This window comes from Dysidea avara, chromosome 7 (genome assembly GCF_963678975.1).
Source record: "Dysidea avara chromosome 7, odDysAvar1.4, whole genome shotgun sequence".
Taxonomy (NCBI): Eukaryota; Metazoa; Porifera; class Demospongiae; order Dictyoceratida; family Dysideidae; genus Dysidea; species Dysidea avara.
In genome coordinates, this window is record NC_089278.1 from 7,561,818 (window position 1) to 7,582,595 (window position 20,778).

The following is a 20,778-nucleotide window of genomic DNA, read 5'->3' on the forward strand; positions in this document are numbered from 1 at the left end:
AATTATATTTGTGTTTGTTAATGGATCATAGCTGAATGCATAGAACAATTTTTACAGTATGTGGCCAGCTGGGGGAACCCATTGTTTACACAAAATTCTATTTTGCTAAAAGAGCATATTGATATGTAAACTACACGTGTCACAAAAAAATATTTGTTTTGGTATGCAGTAAAACAAAGCTCTAATCAATAAAACCTATGTATACACACACCATCAGATTCACATGCTCATGGAGAGTAAGAAAATGTTTGTTTTGTGTTAACGGCACATGAATTATGTGTGCTTACTTACAATGTGGTAGAATTAAGTTTAAAGATACGTTTACTATCGTCATTATTTGTTGGAATGGCTTCTCTGTGCACACAGAGGAATGTATATAGGGAAAGAACTATACCCTGATGAATTTGCCGGCTCATAATGAACAGAATGAGCCAGTCCCATCTTGGTAGCTTGTTTCAGACATGAATTATGATTGATTAATTAATTTACTTGCCATATAGTTACTGTACAAATTTGCTGATCAAACTGACTAGCGCAAGACTGTCAACATAACAGCTGAAACTTTGGAAGGCCAATCCTTTGTTATACCAGAGAAGCAATAATTCAAGAAATGTATGAAAACAATAGTTTTTTGGTCAGCCGGTCACATGTATTGTACATTCTATCACACTGCTCACTTATGCATCATAGTTAGTAGTAGTGGAATGCTAACACCTCAGTATTAATTTATGTAAGTATGAATCGAAAATCCATTCCAAACATTTTCTAGAACTCTATTTTTGAACAGCCGTTAAAACAGAAGAACTACAGCCTTCCTGGCCAACTAAATATGAAAAGAAATGCAGTAACTGAAGTGAGCCTTCCTTGCAATGGCTATCACAAAATAAACATTGGTGGCATCAGATTCTTGACATTAATACCTTTTGTTGTTGAATGCAGAAATTTCCAGATCTAGTTGTGAGCAACTTAAGCCTCCAGCAACATGCAGTCTAGGCATGCACAGCAGCTGGGATCTGGAATTTCATCTAAATTCAACCTAAACTGTAAAACACTGACTTCTCACCAGCATGAATTTAAACGTGCACACAGCACGCTAGCAATGTTATCACACTAGCTACTCTGTCAGTAAGTGGAACACTTGACTAGCATACTTTATCAATAGTTCTTTCAGTTAATACTTTAGGGAGGTCTTTTACAAAATTCTCAAGCAGTGTGGTACTGCGTATGTATAAAATGCATATATTTCTTCACTACAAAGAGCTGCAGCCCTCTTCGCCTTGTGCTATCTTTGTCTCTCACCCACTCTTTTATGTGTTACATTTGACGTATAGTACACGCAGCAGTGCTATAACTCTTACACAGCTCGAGGGCCGTTAGGCCCAAGAGCGTGGGTGTACATATCAGGCAATCACGAGGGCACGTGATACAACTGATATGTACCATGTAGGCCAATAGCCTACTGTGGTGGGCGACTAACCACCCAAGCCAATACGAGGCAACCCGCTGGATTTATTATATAGAGAGTCTTGTAAAATTCGATTATGGGTCAGCAGCAAGTAACGTTGCAGTTATGTTTGTTAACATAAACGGGAAAATCCTATGAATATCACGGAAACACTCAATTTTGCGATTTAACAAGTGTTTCAAAGTTGCTACATTGTTTAACCACTGAAAAGTGGGCGTGGTACGTAATCAAACACGCGGACACGCGATTGTAAATTAACTTTTTATTTATTTATTTTTATTTATTTATTTTTTTTAAATAATACAGTTACAATACAAATTACTCTACAACTAAACTACAAACACAATTAATTACAACAGGGGTTTGGGAAAAGGAAAATCAAAGTCCTCACACTGCAAAGCCCAGTACCGTAAAATCATACAGGCAATGTTCGTCCATAAAGAAACTGAAAGTTGTTGTAACAAATGTTTACGAGCCTGTTTGGTTGATGCACCACTTCTGGCTGTGGTGCGTTCAGCGATGGTACGAAGGGTTTGAAGCGCAAATGGTGACCAAAAACTAAAAGTTTCTACAACAAGTGGGACAAAGTCACACCCCGCCTCCTCTACAGCATCTTGATGTCTCTGGTCCTTGGCTAACTCACCAGCTGCAGCAGCTACCCCAGCACAAGAAGAAAAAGAAATGTGAGAAGGCTGGGTAGTGCTACAAACAGACACATCAAAATAAGCTGGACGACCATGCTGAAAATCAGGGTGGTACACATCACCTGGGCAAGAATTATCTTCATAAGAAACACGTTGTTCCTTCAAAACTCCTGAGTGGCTCTGGGACAAAGCATGACAAACAATGTCAACTAGAGCATCATGGCGACGAATTCTCATAGGACCATGAGAACATTCTAGAAGATGGTCACCAAATTGGTCAATGGAAGTAAGACACGCACATAATGGGGAAAGTGGAAATAGAGGGATTCCGAACCACAAACGAAGGCCAACAACAAACTCAGGACCAGGAATAGCCAGAGCAAGGGAGACTTGAGGAATAGCTTTGAGCCATCCACTGCTAGTACCAGATGAGTGAGAGAGAGCAGTAAGTCGAGCATGGTTTCGGATGTTGAAAGAAGCAAATAGTTGGTCATACTGATTTTGATCTAACAGAGCCTGTAAGTCCTGCTGGGTAGCAGAGGGAATAATTAACTATAACACTAGTTCTAAATTAACTATAACATTAAATTAACTATAACACTAGTTCTCACCTTAAACTTCCGTTTGTCAACTCATAGGGTGGTAAGGGTGTCGAATCGTCTTCGTATGAGTGCTGTAGAATGAAAAATCGGGTTCATGGTTTTCATCACGTGAGTAATAATAAACTCCCACAATTGAATACTGCCAGGATTCTTATAAAAACAAACAACGTTACCTCATAAGATATCAAGGCCATGGTTTAACTTAAATGTACCATGGCCAGCCAGGGTTTATAAGATATGTACCCTGGAATTTGCCTTTGAAGTTAGGTGGTTTCATGGTACATATACAGGCAAAGCACAAGTGCCCCTGGTATAACTGACATCACCTAATTGGCAGTCGTTATACCTTTCTCTTATATAAGGAACCAAGTAAGCTGTGATTGTGGGATTGAATTTTTCCAAACAAACTGTGATTGTGGGATTCAATTTTAATACATCAAATAGTAGTTTGATTTTACTTTTGCTAATATAGTAATTTTTAAGAAACTAGTGTTAATTAATTATGTTTCTTTAATTACTATATTTACAAAAGTAAAAAACAACTACTGTTGATGTATTAAAATTGAATCCCACAATCACAGCTTGTTTGGCAAAATTCAATCCCACAATCACAGCTTGCTTGATTCCCTATATAAAAGGAGAGATAACAGTATAACATCAAAGAAATGTAATGAATTCTGGATATAGTGTGCACTCCTTTATAATGTCTCAAGTTAATGAGATATATACACTGCCTTAACGAGATACACTGATACCAGTGCGTATATATATAAGCATAGCCGCGAGTGCTATATGAAAAATAAAGTACGAGGCGTGCGGCCGAGCACTTTATTTTTCATATAGCACGAGCAAGGCCATGCTTTAAATGATTTATGGAACTTTCTAGTCGTGTGGCTTCACCATACACTAGGACTTGTAATTAACACGCGTTGCACAAATTATTAGCAGCCTGAACGTACACAAACTAGTTTAACAAAGTAACTCAGGCGTATTTGACCATAGTTTGGCATGGTACGTAGACATTCATCGCGTATTTTGGTAGGTTTTGCTCGTAACCCACAATCGATTTTATTGTGAGTCACATGGTGAAATATTTCCGTGATATCTTCAGGACTTGTCCGTTTACATTAACAAACGTAACAGCAACGTTACCTTCTCCCACCCATCATCGAAACATTTAGGTATGTCTATAAAAGCAATCCAGTGGTAGAAATCGTATTGGCTGGGGTGATTGATCACTCAGCGCAGCGAGGCTATCAGCCTTCACCGGCTTGGGTGATTAGTCGTACTGGCGTGAGCCCACAGGCTATTAGCCTGCACTAGAGCACGTGGGCAACTGTGCTTTATTGCCCACAAAGAGTGCTTTATTTCACCGCAAAGAGTGCTTTATTGCACTCTTTGTGGTCGATGAAGCTGTTGGCCGGCTGAGAGTGTACTTTATGAAATTTAAAGTACACCTTTTCCTTTGATCTTGCTCATGCAAAGTTCTATAAATTGTAACTATATGGACGGGTAGCAGTGCGTATATCTCATTAACATTTTGAGCCAGTGCAATATGTGATATATGTGCACTGGCTTTCCTTTGATCTGAGGTGTGAAAGTGGTACATATATATTTGATCGAAGCAAGATATTTCATTCCATTACAAATATCACAACACATCTTGACCAGCATTAATTAGTTTAGTTCCTGTAAAAAGTAATTTATGCAAAACAGCTATGCTGTAAAAAAGGTGAAATTTCAAAACCCCAGGTGAAAAAAGTTGTGAAATCAAAGGTGGCAGTCAAGAAATAGCAGTGATAATGTTAATGTCAATCAGTTTTAATAATACACCCATGGCTATTATGTTGCAACTTCCTGGTATTGATATCATTGTATATAGCCATTTCATTATATATAGCTATATGGCTCAGATGATTTCAACAAATCGCATATTATTATGCTCCAAATTTTAAGGCATCACTAATGAATTGTGGTTAAAATTCAGGATGTTTTGCTATAATTTTTTTTCAAGAAGGTAATCTGCAAGGAAAGCTCTTCATCGACAGAAAAAAAATCGATTTCAAAATTTTACAGATAAAATGCTACTAAGTTTTACAATAATAGAAAACAGCACTAAAACAAGGATTTAATCTACATCTGAGCCATATAGTAGTACAATTAGGACACAAGATACTGTGTTGTGCGGCCAAGTACAGCTAGTGCGGATGCACGACAGACAAGTGTGTATTTTACAGCAACCCTGTTCATAGTTCAATAAACCCTGTAAGGAAATTAACTAGTTTTGCTGCGGAAACTCCTCAGGGGTAGGGAACCTCCTCTTCCAACTCCTACCGAGCTAAATCTGCCCAGCCATCACTGAAATATACAGTTCATGGCATCTCTTATATTTCTTCTTAATCTTCTAAAATAAATTTTCTTTTCGCACACTTTAACAATAACTTGTGCATGTTTTAGCCAATCTTCAAATTTGGAGGGAAGTAAGAGCATAATGCAGCACATTTACACCCAATTTTTGTACAGATCAAACTAAGAATAATGGAACTATACGCGATTTTGAAAATTACAAAAGTGATTTGTTGTTACACCTACAGGGTAATCATCGGTGTTGGGAGCAACTGGCAATTGAAATAGCTGATATCTGAAGTGGCCAAGAATGAATGTTGATATACAACTAATAAAAAGTTTAACATTGAACCTTTATCTTTCAGCTGTACATGTTCTACATTCACTCTTTCTGCATCATAAATTGATTTCTTTAATTCAATTGGCTGGTGATTTGGCCACCCTTTTTTTTGCTCTATAACACTGAATATTAAAACAGGCAGCCAAATTACCAGCCAATTTGATTTAAAGAAATCAATTTATGATGCAGCAAGAGTGAATGTAGAACCCTAACTTACAGTAATGTACACTTACATAACTCATTTGCTTCATAAATCAAGTCCTTAGAGTAGATGGTGTCACTTGCTTTGGCATTAAAGTTTAAGTCAAATATAATACAGGTACAAAGAGTTTTGAACTCAAATAGAATGCATCAACGATTTACAAATGTTTAATGCTTCGTACTAAATAATATGATAGCATAATCATAGGTACAATATAAATACCGTTACATATAAATATAAATTACATTCTATACCAGCAAGTAATAATACAGATTATAGATTAATGTAATATAGATTAATGTTCATTTGTCTATAATGTGTAAATACAGTGCAGGCTTTGAGTCACTTTGACGCCTTTCATTAATCTTTAGCATTAAATTTTCCAGTTGGCGGAAACTAGTTACATGTTCCTTGGGTACTTTTGATACCAGCTTTAGCTGTGAAGTGGTGCTAGATGCACGATCAGCTATTCCCTCTCCTTGAGTTTGATGAATATCTACTGCAAGTGTCATGATCTCTAGGGAATCAAGGGCTTGCAAAGCTGTAACAAACTTCAAGACAGTGAGTGGAATCATTCTCTGATAAGGTGTGATTGTTAATCTTTGCAGCAGTTTACACCCCAACAAGCCATCACATAACATTACACAGTCTTCTGGGTAGACTTCACCATTGACGACCAGGGATATGAGGTTTGTTTTAACTTGTAACATACGTGTAAGATCGTTTAACCACTGTTCATCCATTCTAGTAAATAAAAAGTCTAAATTAGTGATAGAGGTATTCTGTTGTACACCATCGAGCAGTGCTGAAAAATGACTAGCTGATTTAACACAAATTTTCAGTTCTTCCAAGGTTGTGTTTGATGCTATGGCAGTTGAAAGAGCTGAACAATTGTTAGGTGGAACTATATGTAGTGACTTAATGGTTGTACTTGTGAGAACTTTACTTAGAGCAATTGAGGACTGTTCTCCTAATGACATTGTACATGGCATTATACCAAGTGTGTGAAGGGAGTTGTTTTTAGTGAAGTTATTACAAACTACTTCAATACCATGTTCTCCGAAATTGTTACTGACATACAACTCTGATAAATTACTCCAATCTGCAGTTATCAGTTCACTAAGGAATGACACTCCATTGTCTGTTATACCATTTACATCCAAGTTGAGAGAGTTTAGTTTTGAATTCCTTTTCAGTAGAGCATGTACAATACTAGCAACTCCAGTTTTTCCTAAATAATTATGCCGCAAGTCAAGGTTTAGAAGGGAACTGTTTAATAAATTATCGATAACTTCACTGAGATCTGGTCCAAGTTGGCACCATTTCAATTTCAGAGTAGTTAGTGTACAATTTTTTGCCAAAGATTCTGTCAAAAGTGTAAGCATTTTGAGATGAAGATTACTATAACTGATGTCTAATGTCTCTAAACTGGATGTGCTTTTTAGTAGTTCACAAATAGCCTGCATTCCCTTAATCCCAATTCCACACCACCTCAATTCAAGGGTTTGTATAGTATAGTTACCTATTGCAACACTGACAATAGTTTCAACTCCATCATCACTAAGTTTGTGATTACCTGTACAAACAAGTCTCCCAACAAGACAAGGTGAAGACAACAATTTAGCAACATGATGGGCACCAAATTCAGTTAAGTCGTTATAAGACACATCCAAGTCAAGGGGTTCTAAATGTTGCAGATTAATTGTATAAGAATCAGACTGGTAAAGTTGTATCAATGCTTCACTGATTGGTTTCAAGCCTTTATCTCCTATTCCACACCATCCAAGATTTAGTACTTTAATGGAACCAGGTGAACAATTTGTTATAAAACAAGCTAGGGCAGAACAAAACATCAAATCCAGCTCATAATAAGATAGATCTATAATTCTGTTCATATACCCAATGGTTTGTTCACATAGGTCAGGAACATTAGCTTCATACAAACACAAGAGCAGCTGTACAATGTCAGATTTGTGAAGCAGAGAAAATGTATTTGATGAGGGAATCATGGATGTGAATATCTGTCTGGTGTATAGCTTGCTTAGTCCTGCATAAAATTGCCAAACAACTTGAAATTTGGGATCATCTCGGTGTTTCTCAAATACGTGAACTTGTGATGGCTTAGGCAACCTAAGTATGTGGAAAGCAGTACAAAATTCTTGTAATGTTAAGTGCATAAAGTGAAAACTTTTTAATGTTCCACATTCAGACAAAGCTGGAGCAATATGTAACAATCCTAATCCATTTATGTTATCTGGAATTCTGTACACTTTAAGATGGCGACTGCTGAATGTTACCCGACCACTTTGTAACTCTTCAAAAGCCAACTCACAAATACTGTAAAATTGTGTTAGTTCTGTAGCTGGCAGTTGATCAAACCATTCCAGACTCTCTGTTCCATCTGGTTTTCTTTCACGTAAGTGACGTAAAACAATGTTTAGCACAAGGGTTGAGTACAATTCAGTTCGTGTTAAAGGGAGCGATTCTTTGATGTGAAAAATGTATGTTATAATTGCTAGGTTTATGGGAATATGAATTAGTCTTTGAACAAATGGATTAGAGTTGATTATTTGTATCAAGGCATTCGCCTTTGTGCTTCCAGTGACTTCACCACATTGCTCATCTTTACTCAGATCACACAATGTTTTCCCCACATACTCTAGCACTTGTTCAAACTTGAAACCAATAATTTCTATTCGTCTACTAACCACTTGTCGTCGAAGCTGCTCGGTCGCAACCGGACGTGATGTATAAATGATTAGTGAATTGGGTAGTTCATTTGCAAGATTTAGAAATATAGACCTCTTCTGTAATTCAAATGGTAGCTCGTCAAAACCTTCAACTATGAGGCACACCCTTGACCCTTCATTTTCATGAATTTCTCTTATTAGTTCTTTCTTAAACTCTTCATTTTCAAGTAGAAACAAGTCAGCAACTGTCTCAGCCCTTTGTAATTTACAACACCGTAGTGGCAGTAGCACAACTGCATCATAATCCTGTAGTAATCGTCCATCAACCCAGTCTTTACAAATTTTAACAGATAACATTGTCTTGCCTAGACCTGGACCAGCTTCAATCAAAATACAGTTACCTTTTTCTTCTCTTTCAAATGTGAAAATATCCTGTAATTCTATTGGCTCTTTTTCATTCAGTACATCATCAGGGCCATAATGTATAGTGTCTTTGGTGTATTCATCATCAATTTTACTGATTTTAATACGCTGCTGTTTTATCAAGGCTAAGTTGATGTAAACATCTGAAGGTCTTGGAGGCCAATGGTCAGCACCAATAACTGGCACCTTTTTATACTGCCTTTTCAGTTTGTCTTGATATCTTTGCATTATTTTAGAAACTACTGGTGAAACTGGCTGTTTCATAATATCATACAATTCTTCTGCCAGATTGTCCATATTATTGCTTTTGAAGCAATTGTGCAGTGATCTGTATGTAGCATCACTGAGTTTCTTGTGTTTCCATCTGCAAAGCATGTAGAACTTCTGCGAATCATAAGTTATATAGTCGTGTTTGATTGCTTGGACATCTGCTGCATCTAGCTCCAGGCCATAAGGGATCATTTCCCAGTTCACTATCTTTTGAGATATTAAGTGTAGGTGATGACAGTCACAGATATCATCAAGATTCATTGTGACAACACTCACTAAAAGTAAAAGCAGTAGTAAGATTAACAAGTACTATGTATGTACACACATAAGTATATAGGGATTTTGCAATTATGTAGTCCTAAAATCCACCACAAATTTCCTACAAATATATGTCAGCAGCCTCAACATGAAAGGTCACTAAACATACAGTAAACAGTGTCTCATTTGTATGTGGTAACACCAAAGTTAACTTTTGGTACACCTATGTCACACAGTTGTAAACTTTATTCATGCACAGTTGCACATTATAGTCTGTTCGCGTTCACCTGAGCCCTCGTTTCTGGTTAATAACTCTTGTTACATGGGCCAGCTTCCCAAACATTTAGTAGCGCTGTGAAGCCCTTTAAACTCTGGAACTGTTAATCAAAAAGCGCTTTGATACAGGCAAGAACAAGTGAGTTATGAGGCTTTAAAAATATCCTATACATTTAGTATGGACGATTCAGGAGCGCAAACATGTTTACAACATGAAAACATACTTGTTCCAGTACAATACCATTGGGAATGAACATATGGTCACCTCTTTGATATTACTATATTTGGTGGGGGCTCAGGTGAACACGTACCGACTATAGGTACTCTAATAAAGCAGTCAAGATACAACTTTCAAAAAGGCTGAGGTACTGACCAGCAAAAACTTTTTAGTGACCTCCAACCCAGCTCACCCAAAAACTTACCATCATACAACTAGTGTGCTTGATAATTGAATTGGTGTCAATAGCTTTTGGTGGCACTTACTGACACTGATGTTTGGTATCAATAGCCACTGCATTCTAAAATACATAGCTAATGGGACATATCCAAGCATAAATTTTGGAATGTTGCTCAAAAGAACAATAGACAATTTCAAAAGCATAATAATAGGTTCAGGCCTAACACATGAAGTATGATTGACTTTTAAACTTACAATAGCCATTCCTAATATAATTTTGAACATTCTATTAGGATATTTCAAATGTGCTAACTGTTCTATTAGAGTATCTTGATCATTTTCCCCCCCTTAACAAGAGGCTATAAATAATTATGATACTTCAATGTGTCACTGCCAGTTGTATTACAATCTGTTTCTTGCAGAATACAGTTCATGTGATCAGTATCCTATGCACAAAAATTCTGCCTTTTGTGCTGGCATTATGCTCGATGTTATTTTGCCCACCTATTATACTGGCATAAGCCTACTTGATATGCTTGGCTTATTTCTTGCAGTGGTATATATAGCACATCACTATATAAAAGCCATACACATCTAAGAGTTTTACAGAAGCTGTTTGGTGGTAACATACAGCCCAGTTAGGGTGTTGATATAAAAGAGAAGCCGTTCGTTTACATTATAAAAGTCTGTAACTTTATTGAGACACATTAGCCAGTTATATCACCAATGTCATAAGATATCTTCGTTACTGACACTTACCTTGACTTTGTCTCTGGTTCATGTCAATAATGTGCTATAATTAAAGTACAATTAAAAATTAGGAATTTTAACTAGAGTAGGAAAAAATGTAGCACCTCAAGTAGTGTGTAATGTCCAATTACTGTAAAACAATAAGAAGTGAGTATTCCTACTGTGCTGTGCTATATTGTCCCTACTCTAGCTAAGTTTTGTAAATTCATGACCACAATATATACCACAATTCTAGTTTTAATCATATTCATGAGTGAGGTTGAAAACATCTTCTCACAAACATGGAATACAAACAAGTTTCCCATCAAACATAACACTTAAAGGGTGATCCTTTGCAGAACAGTTCTTTCAATAGAAACTTCTGGAATTAGATCATCACATTTGGGTTTGAACCACATAGACCTTTTTAACTCCATCTTAACCCAAAGTAATAATAATTTTAAATCCTAGCTCCATAATATGTTTGTGGACAGTTGAATAATCCCAGCCAGAACATACTACAGCAGTATCATCTGCATCTGCAAATTGCAGAAGTATCCCATGTTTGACATGCTGTGATACACCATTCATGTAAACCAAAAAAAACAAAAGGGGTCCAAGAGCACTACCTTGGGTTATGCCACCTTAACCAGCTTCCAAACAGAAAATTTCCGCAGTGTTTGACATACTGAAAACAATCAATTAGGTAATTATTAAACCAAGTGAGCTCCACATTACAGATACCTGGGTGTGCAGTCATTGTAGAAAAATGATATGATCAAGAGAGTCAAATGCTTTTCTTAGATCAAGAAAGGCAACACATGTCACAGCTCTCTTACAGCATTTACTGCAGTGATTAATAGTTGCTCAGTTGATTTCCCTTTGTGATAGGCCCCTTGACTGGTACAACAAAAACAGGCCAAAACATTAATATTGTCAGGTTCATCAACAGGGCCAGATTTGCGAACTGGTTGCATTTGTTCCAATTCAAGGGAATGATTCAAGGACTCAAAGACTTGTTAAATAAGAAAGTCAAAGGTAATGCAATTTCTGATGCCATTTCTTTCAGAAGACATGCTGAAAATCCACATCAAGTTTTTGGAGCAACAGTTGCTGGTTGCACTGAGCTAAATCTGAATACACCATCACAGGTACTAGAAGCAGGCTGAATAAAGGTACTCTGGCTCGTGATTAGGTGAGGCATTAATATTTCTGAAAAATTCACTGATACCATGATGGTGAACTTTCTCACGACCAATATTATCATTAACACCACTTCATAAGCAAGCGGAAGACCAGGGATCCTTTCTGACATCCTGTAACAGTTGGTTTAAATATGAAAGCTTTACTTCATGAATAAGAATTTGAATTTATTCTCTAATTCCTCGTAATGGTTGATATCATCTGTGAGTTTACACTTTGCTGATTTCTTAGTTTTAATTGTCAATAGGAGTGAAGTAGTCATGGTTGACAGTACTCTATACTTTGTATACTTCATGTATATCATTCTACAAGCAGTCCATTTCCTGGTGGCAGGCAGCATCTCGTCTCAGCTCATCAGATGAACTTCAAGAACACATGTACATTGTATTCCAATATGTTGGTGCAATAACACTGTGTAACGACGTGTACGCCCGGAGATGGAAACTGTGCTTGACTGATGGCCAATGTGTAGTCATACGTGGCTAGACCTCTGCGCAGGGGCTTATCAATTAGAGATTATAAGTGCCCACATTTGAAAAGGTCTGGCTCAGTTTGCATCAGCAAGCCATTCAGCATGGGTGTTGATTCATATCTGCCTTTGTTTGAAGCCCACTAAATGATATCAGAAGGCCACTTATGCTGACATGGCCTTCTGCTGATAGCTCTTTTTCTAACTTTCCTCCTGCCATCAAGTGTTATTAACCCTGAAAGCAGTGGTTTGTAGCTTCTCAGCTCCCCTGTTTAGGGCCCCTCAGTTTTACGATGCCTTTTTTCTGCTAAATTTGATGCCATCCAGGATAAGTTGGCTGACCTTGAGGATCCTCAGGTGGAGTTGCAGTTGCTTAGGAGCTGTCTTTGTGTTTGCAAGGTCACTCACTTTCTTGGTTGTGTATATACTATCTTCCACTTTGGATTCCTTCCCTTCACATTTTGACCTTAAGGATCATGCATTTTGACATTTCTGATAGTACTTGGACACAAGCCACTTTGCCGTTTTGATTGGGAGGCTTGGGCTTATGTGACTCACACAGCAGTCTGCTACTCCAGTCTTCCTGGGCTTATGTAATTTTGCCTGTCTCGTTTGATGGGGACTTCTGTTGATAATGTGCCATTTCCTGGAGAAGAAAGTGCCCTCTCTTTCTTTCTATCTCTGGGTCCAATGCTTCCTCTCAGAATGATCTTCAAGCTGCTCTGGATAATTTACCTTTTAAACAACTTGTAAACAGCTCTACTATTTGTGATCAAGCACGTCTGCGTGCTGTATCACATTTTTCAGCACTAGTAGTGGCTAGCTTAAGGCATTGCCTCAACCATCATCTTGTGGCTTGGCATTCCTTGTCACCTTTCTGTACTTGCCTATCTGTGATTGACCATGTGACCATCTCCTGGGTTGTTCTCATGACCCCTTGTGTGTCCATGTCATGATGCTATGTCTCTGTTGTACACCATGCCTTGCTACAGGATCACCCCAGTGTTCTCCTGGAGCAAAGTATTTCATCTGACCAATTTTGTCCAGGGGACATTTATCACCCTGATTTCCATCTTAGTCATCCCACTTATTTTGACCTTTCTATCAGGTGCACCACTCAGTCTGCTTTCATTTCGTCTGCTGCTTCTCAGGCCAAGGTGGTGGCTGCTGCTGCTGCTGTTGGTTAGGTAGCTAAGGACAACCAATACCTAGCCATTGTGAATAAGAATGGGGGAGATTTCATCCTACTTGTATGTGAGACCTTTGGTGTCTGGTCACCATTTGCTCTATCTACTTTGTTTCAATAGCCGACAGAACAACAGTCAAGAATGGTTTACTGCTGGCAGCAATTACTGTAGCAACGTTAACTTTCAGTAATTTTGTGGTGGTATAATGCTAAGATGGTACTCTGGCAATATTCTCTTTCCTCTGAGGAAAATTGGACTTTGGTTAAGTTAAGTAGTGATATACATGTAGTAAGTTAGTGTTGTTGTAGCTTAAGTAGTTTGCTTTTATACTAGTAGCTGGTTAGCTAAGCTTGTTCTTGTAATGTCCTTTTTGTCTGTTTTTCCTTATGAAGTACATACTTCACAAAAGCTGTCATTGATGCATGTGATCTTGACAAAGGTGCTGAGAATGAGTTTAAATGCAAACTGGACCAGGCCATCTTTCAAGCAGGGGCTTAAATCAATAAGTGCTGTGGGAAGAAAAGTGGTCTGGCCACACGAAACTAGTCACTATGGTAAGGAGGGACAAAAGTAAGACAATTGCGCACATACTGTATGGCTATCAATATGTCAAAGGTTTCTTTGAAGTAAATCTGAAGTGTTTCTGTGAAAGAAGTAGCACTGTAACTGTAGTCACTTTTCTGATATATGCTTGACTGAATGCATCAATTAGACAAGCAGTAGAAAATTCTTATGAAATTTAATGAAAATGTTTTGATTTGATCTGAAGGCACTTTTGGGTTTGATTTTACCCGTCCGATACTGTCATGTTGTTGTGAGGGGAATAGAGGCAGGTTTTTGGGTGATGTTTTATCTTGGGCAATGCTCATTGTCCCTACTATACAGCTGTATGATATGTAAGACAATGAAGCTATAACTATACACTAATTACTTATAACTAGAATAACTGCTTATAAAATCCGCTTTACCACCTAACCAAAGTCCAAGTACCAAATAGCATAATATCTGAGCTAGAATTGTAATGCCATAAGGTCACAGACAAATGTTGCAATAGCTGTTGCCTAGCTAATTAACTTTGGGGGAAGACCATTCTTAATTGTGGTATGATCAGCAAAGAGCATAGAGTTGATAGGGCAAATGGAGACCAAATTCCAAAATTCTTGCAAACTAGAGGAAAGAAATCCCTTCCATGACTGTTCACATTGTTGAAATAACAACTGTCTTTAACTTCCTTACCAGCAACAGCAGCAGCCACCCCAGCTGCAGAGGAAACAACAGCAGACTGGGTGGTGCATCTGACAAAAAAGTCAAAATAAATGGGGTCCAAATCTAGATGGTAAATGTCCCCTGGACAAGAACAGTTGGGAGATGCGATACCTTGCTCCTGGAGAACACCAGGAAGATCCTGAAGCAAGTACTACAGAAACCAGTGCATCATTGTGCTGGAAATGTAGGAGGGTCAACAAACTGATCTATAGCAGATAGGCAAGTACACAAGGGTGACAAAGGAGTTCCAAGTGAAGAGCTAGTATAAAATCATGAGGGGAAATAGCTAGGCCTAAAGATGGCGTTTTAAGGCATGTAGACATATTTGATCATGAATAGTTGAATGCTTAAAAAGTTGCCGAAACAATATTTCATTGAAGATAATTCTGAGAGGACAGAGTGTTCAAAAATTTTGATTGTGGGAATTGATCAATGCTCACATGATTAATATTCATGACATTTTGCCATAAAAACCACTCAGACAGAAAAGTTTCATTATCTACGAGTTTTAATAAGGTAAGAATTAGTGCTATAGCTTATTCACAAGTGCTTTCGCATGCTTTCAAATACAGACCACACCCACATTACTGATTACATGAAAAACCACTCTACAAACAAGTTTACCTAACTAGGCTTTTAATTATTCAACGATTCAATAGCGAGATAAACTTGCGTAACTGAAATTCTCTCAAGTATTTGTCCATTCATACACAATGTACCAGCTGCTGACTCACAATCAAAATTTTTAGGCATTTACATATTATATATCCAGTGGTTGCACTCGTATTGAATGATTTCCAGGCGTGGGCTATTAACCTGCTATGATGTTTTTTTTACATAAATTATTAGCTGTACATATCAGACAAAAGTCCTACGTTACAAAACATAAGACAAATATAACTCATATTCAACCAAGTAAGCTAATTATTAAACATACATACAATTCAAGAGTGAAACTGCATAACTGCATCATGAGAAATGATAAGTCATCATCTTACATAGGTGCATGCTAATTATAGAATGGGTAATAATATGAATATCAGTACAAAGCTTGTAGTCAAGAAATACTTAAGTGGGTAGAAATAGAACTAGATAAGTGCTTGTTGGTATTCCAGTATTCCCAGAATTTCAGGGTCCTAAATACCAAGAGTTCATAATGAACTCTTGTAAATACTGATAAGCAATTCTTTGGTATTGTAATAATATCAGTCTAAGTATTTGCTGAAAACCTAGTCAGCCACAGGTAAGCAAAACATTTAATAAAGCTTTGACACAATTACATCACATTGCATAATCAAAAAAGGCAACAAGTCATAGGAAAACAGGATCCCAGATGTTGTGGTTCATATGGCATGTGCTTAGAATGCATTTTGCCAGATACTGGTGAATCCCTATTATGCACTGTTACAGATTTCGTACTTGACAAGAAGTATGAAAGAAAGTGAAGCATATTTCAATGTTTAATATTGTACAATACTTGATAGCTATATACTGATGGATGTATCCATTCTGGCATCGTTCACTAGCTCCTAATAAAATAACAAGAGATTTATAGTCAGCATCATATTTGGGTCCTAGCCATAAATTTGCTATATTAGGTGTGACATAAATGGTGGATAACACTATTGGAATTATACTATGTTTTGTCTAGATACATGGCTTCACTGCAAGCCATGAATGTAGTCAATTACTTTAATAATCAGTAAACATGTTTACTGTGTCATATGACCATATGGTATGATGAGCATGCACACACAACATCTGGGTACAGTCATTACATGTGGGATGCTGCTGTAGAATAATTCGATGATTTGTCACCTAGTTTAGTACAACATTTATACTAGGATTATTCAATTGACAATTTTCGCTACACTATTATAGAAAGTGTAATTATGGTGATGTGGGGCTACATATGCATGTACATGCACCAGTGTGTTCTTTATATGTGTGACCAATGTAGGTATGCAAGTATGGATTTTGACAGGAAACGATATGAAGTTGAGGGCACTCAATTCAGTGTGGTTCCACTAAATGTGTAAACATCTCTGTATGCTCTGCTAATGTACATAGAGACCATAAATGAAGTAGCATTTTATGGAAGTACTTTCTTATGTAGTTAAGTCTACACAAGCTAATTGATATATAATAGTGGTAGCTAAGCCTCTGCTATTATTTATTCTTGATAACACAAACAATGAAACCATCCATGTAAAGTATTTTATATTTGAAAATGGCTCCACCTTGTGATTTTATTTCCTAAACTTTTATTGGAGAAACTCAACATCGCTGCATGTACATGCAAGTGGGTGTGTTGGTTACCTATAAATAGTGTCCTACTGGGAGAAAGTTTGAAGGAGAGCTGAATGGCAAACCTGGAGACAAAATGCAGTGCCTATCGGTTCAAGTCACACACACCTCTTCCTGTCTGTGCCTTTACTGTCCCTTTAACTTCACATAATTTACCATTATGCACAACTTTGATCAGGCACACTTATGTAGCTACCTGCATTATAGTAGTGCATATTTTAATCGCATGTAAAATCACTGATAATGCAAATACACATGTGCTTAGCCCATTTACAAGATTCGAGCAAGTGCCACACTTGAGCTATGAAAACAGTCATAAACCAGTCTTAAAAATTATTGCTGCAGACAAGCTGTTTGGGTGGTACTCACAAAATTGTGAAATTTGTGAGCTTTTATCTGCAAACGATGCCACTCATGGTATTAACCCTCAATTTACGTTCTAGTTAAGAGTAGGATATCATCGTTACCAACCTGAGGCTGAGGCGAAGCCAAGGCCAAGGTGTTGATAACAAAGATATTCCACAAGTGCAGGTGTAGTTTCTATCCCATTCACACTATGAAACACTTGACTTCATAAACAATCTGTCAATGTCGATTACTGAAGTCAAGGTGTTGATAACAATGATATCCTATGTGTTATGACATGCCTTCTATCCTACACTTTGAAGCATTCAACTTCTTTGAAGCATTCACTTCATGGCCAACATGACAACGAAACTAGATAGTCATGGTTTCAATTTTTGTTGTTCTTGTAGTTTTAAGATTCATGCTGCACTGATTGTGTAAATCATGTTGTCTTTCATATTTAAGGTTATCACAAGGGGTCGCCAATTCCCCCAGAAAACCCCAAAATTATGTACGAGAGTCCCAAAAATTTACATATTTCAAAAAAATGCAGTTATATACATATATTGTTACTAAGATATTTTCACTTCTCCTTGTGAATGAAAGAAACAGTAGACAACTGGGGACCACAGGAGCCTCAACAGGAGTACAAGGCAGTTAATTACTCCAAACAGTCATTGTAACTACCTACTCATCATCAAAACCATCTTCATTGTGATAGTAGTCACCGTGACAAGTCATTACATAATTCAGTAAAGTATAATAATAATAATACTGCTATATCTACTTGTACTTGAGAGTGGGGACAGAAATGAAAATATCTGATTTTGTAGATTTTCAGGATTTCTAAATTATTAATGGATTTCTAATTGATATTGTACAAGAGTCCCCAAGCCATTGGTGACCCCCAGGTTCTTACCTACTGGGCCATTCCCAGGGTTAACTATATACTATATACTCCTATAGTTTTTAGTGGGCCATACATATATGGTTATCCATTGCAGTCACCTATCGTGAAGTTGCAGGCATCTATCAGGTGTCCTGGATCTTTTACAGCAGCGTAAGTGCTTTAAATAAATTTGTGGCATCTAAATTATGCTGCTCAAGGGAAATGTTATATGGAAAATTAACACCTTGATATGGTTTTATTGCATAAAGAAGGTGATGACCAACCTGATTGATAAAAGGAAAGACAGAGCGCAGAGGGCATACACTTGTCGGAATTCCAAAAAGCACATTCCACTGGTAGTTTGTTGTTAAGGCATAAAATGGTGGCCATATGCTGTTTTGTTTGGCTTCCAGCCTTGCAACTGTGGTCAGGCAGGCTGGCAAGCAGGCAGACGAAAATTCAAGTTTGGACAACTTTTAAAATAAATTCTATATCCAGCCACCTGTAAGTGTTGTTTGACTAATATTATGCTGTAAAGGTGATTTTCATTGTGTAAGATGTTTCTAGGATGACTTTTAGTGGTGGAATTTTAGGCGGCATTCATCATTTTAGGGGGATTCCTACTTAAACAGTACGGTCAACATAAATAGTAAGCTGGTTACTAATCAGTAGGCTAAACAAACTTGATTACATGTTTCTCATCCCCGCCCACATCACCTCTCACCTACTCATGCATGTATTTCATCACTACATGACTGCTCATCATTTGTAGTGAAAAAGTATTTTTCCTATAAGATCAACAGGGCTAGTAAAATGCAATTAGTATGATATCTAACTTCTAGTAGCTGCTGAATGCTTCCACCTATAATAGCTACCTATGCCTAGATAAGTTTCAAAATATCTCAGCTTGAGTAGCTAATCAATGCCTGGGTCAGCGCCACTTAGCTAGACTATGTAATCATGTGATATTAAATGTGACTGGATTTGACAAAACAAGGTTTCCATGCACATCCAATTTTCTGACTGTAGCTAATTCGACTAGCTAGCTACTTAGAAAGCAATTGATCTAAAATTTCTACACAATTCTTCCATAGCATTGTAAAATACTAGGTCAAAATTTGAAACTATTAAACGGCACATACATTGAGTTATCACATGATGCATTAGTCATAAAAATGGATCGGTGTGGTTTCAGTGGGCAAATTCGGTCACGTCACATGAAGTGGGAATGGACGTACGTCCGAGCGTACGTCAGTAGTGTTTCCCTAGTGAACAACACTGGCTTGTGTAGCATTACAAAGCGTTCAGTACCGTAGTGAGAGGGTCGTGTAAACTCGCTCGAAGTCTGCTTCTGTCAAAGCTACCCGCGCCAGTTTTACTGATGCTAGCTATAAGTATCATTACTAAACTTACTGCCAGTCTACTGATAAGGCCAACAAATCACGACTCAGTTACTTCATCTGGAGGTTGAGGCGTAACCGATCAGATCATTATTCATTAAGGCCAACATAATAAGATTCCTTGTTTCCCGTCACCTTGAGAGCAATCAGGTAATGAGGGCGGGCGGTTATTATTATTAATAACTAAAATTTTATTATTTTGGTCAGCCTTAACTGTCCATAAGCTAACTAGTCTAAAATAGCATTCTAGCTAGCTACAATGGATGTTTAAGAGCTTGTCATAAGCATACCAGACAAGTAAGCACTTAGGAAGACGTTTAGCAACAAGGTAAGTAGTTCAAAAATGCTTTCAAGCAAATAAATATCATTGAAATGTGTTTTAGCAGAATAACTGAGTGTATGGCTGACTGCTCTATTAGAGTATTTCGATCTTTACACAGAAATATTTCGTATTTCTAAATAGTTATAAATTCTAAATGCAATAATAATTATCAATGCGGTAGGCAAAGTGGGTATGCGGGCGGGTGACGGGAAACAAGGAATTAATAAATGTTGGCCTAAACGTAGGTCTAACTTTGCATGGACTAGCACAGCACTGAATTCTGTTTGTACACGTGACCACGTTAACTATTTTAAAGCTATGATGCAATCGAAACTATTTTTAGATCGGCAATAGACACATACAGTTTGGCTACTTTACACGAAGTTCGCATATTGAAATTAGCCATTGGGATTGCGAACCTAATAAAATTTACTGATTTTAGCGGAATTCCGCATATCTACCAACATGGTAAGTTCAAAAACGTACGACAAACCCACTAAACGTTGGTTTAGGAAACATGGTGTCTGTTCATATAGAACAAAGCTATTCTAAACTAAATTACTCACGCGGCACTTTCTCGAAGCGGCTTTCCTTAACTTTTGTCTTTAAACCAGGCCCGTAGCCAGGGGGGGTTCGGGGGGTTCTGAAGAACCGCCCTCTTGGAAAAAAGGTCCACAATTTCAGTAAAAGGTCCACAATTTTAACAAAAAGGTCCACAATTTTAGTATACAAGTCCAAATTTTCAGGA

At 37.5% G+C, this 20,778-nt stretch overlaps 1 protein-coding gene across 1 annotated transcript; it reads right to left on the reverse strand.

Annotated features, from left to right (window-relative positions):
* Positions 1–5,787: 5,787 nt before the first annotated feature.
* On the reverse strand, positions 5,788–20,323 carry LOC136261990 (NACHT, LRR and PYD domains-containing protein 3-like). The gene is made up of 3 exons (XM_066056108.1): positions 20,267–20,323; positions 19,722–19,806; positions 5,788–9,257 (listed from the first exon to the last, which is right to left on the reverse strand). Coding segments are annotated over exons 2-3 (3,357 nt in total). The 5' UTR covers positions 19,723–19,806; positions 20,267–20,323; the 3' UTR covers positions 5,788–5,901.
* Positions 20,324–20,778: the final 455 nt, after the last annotated feature.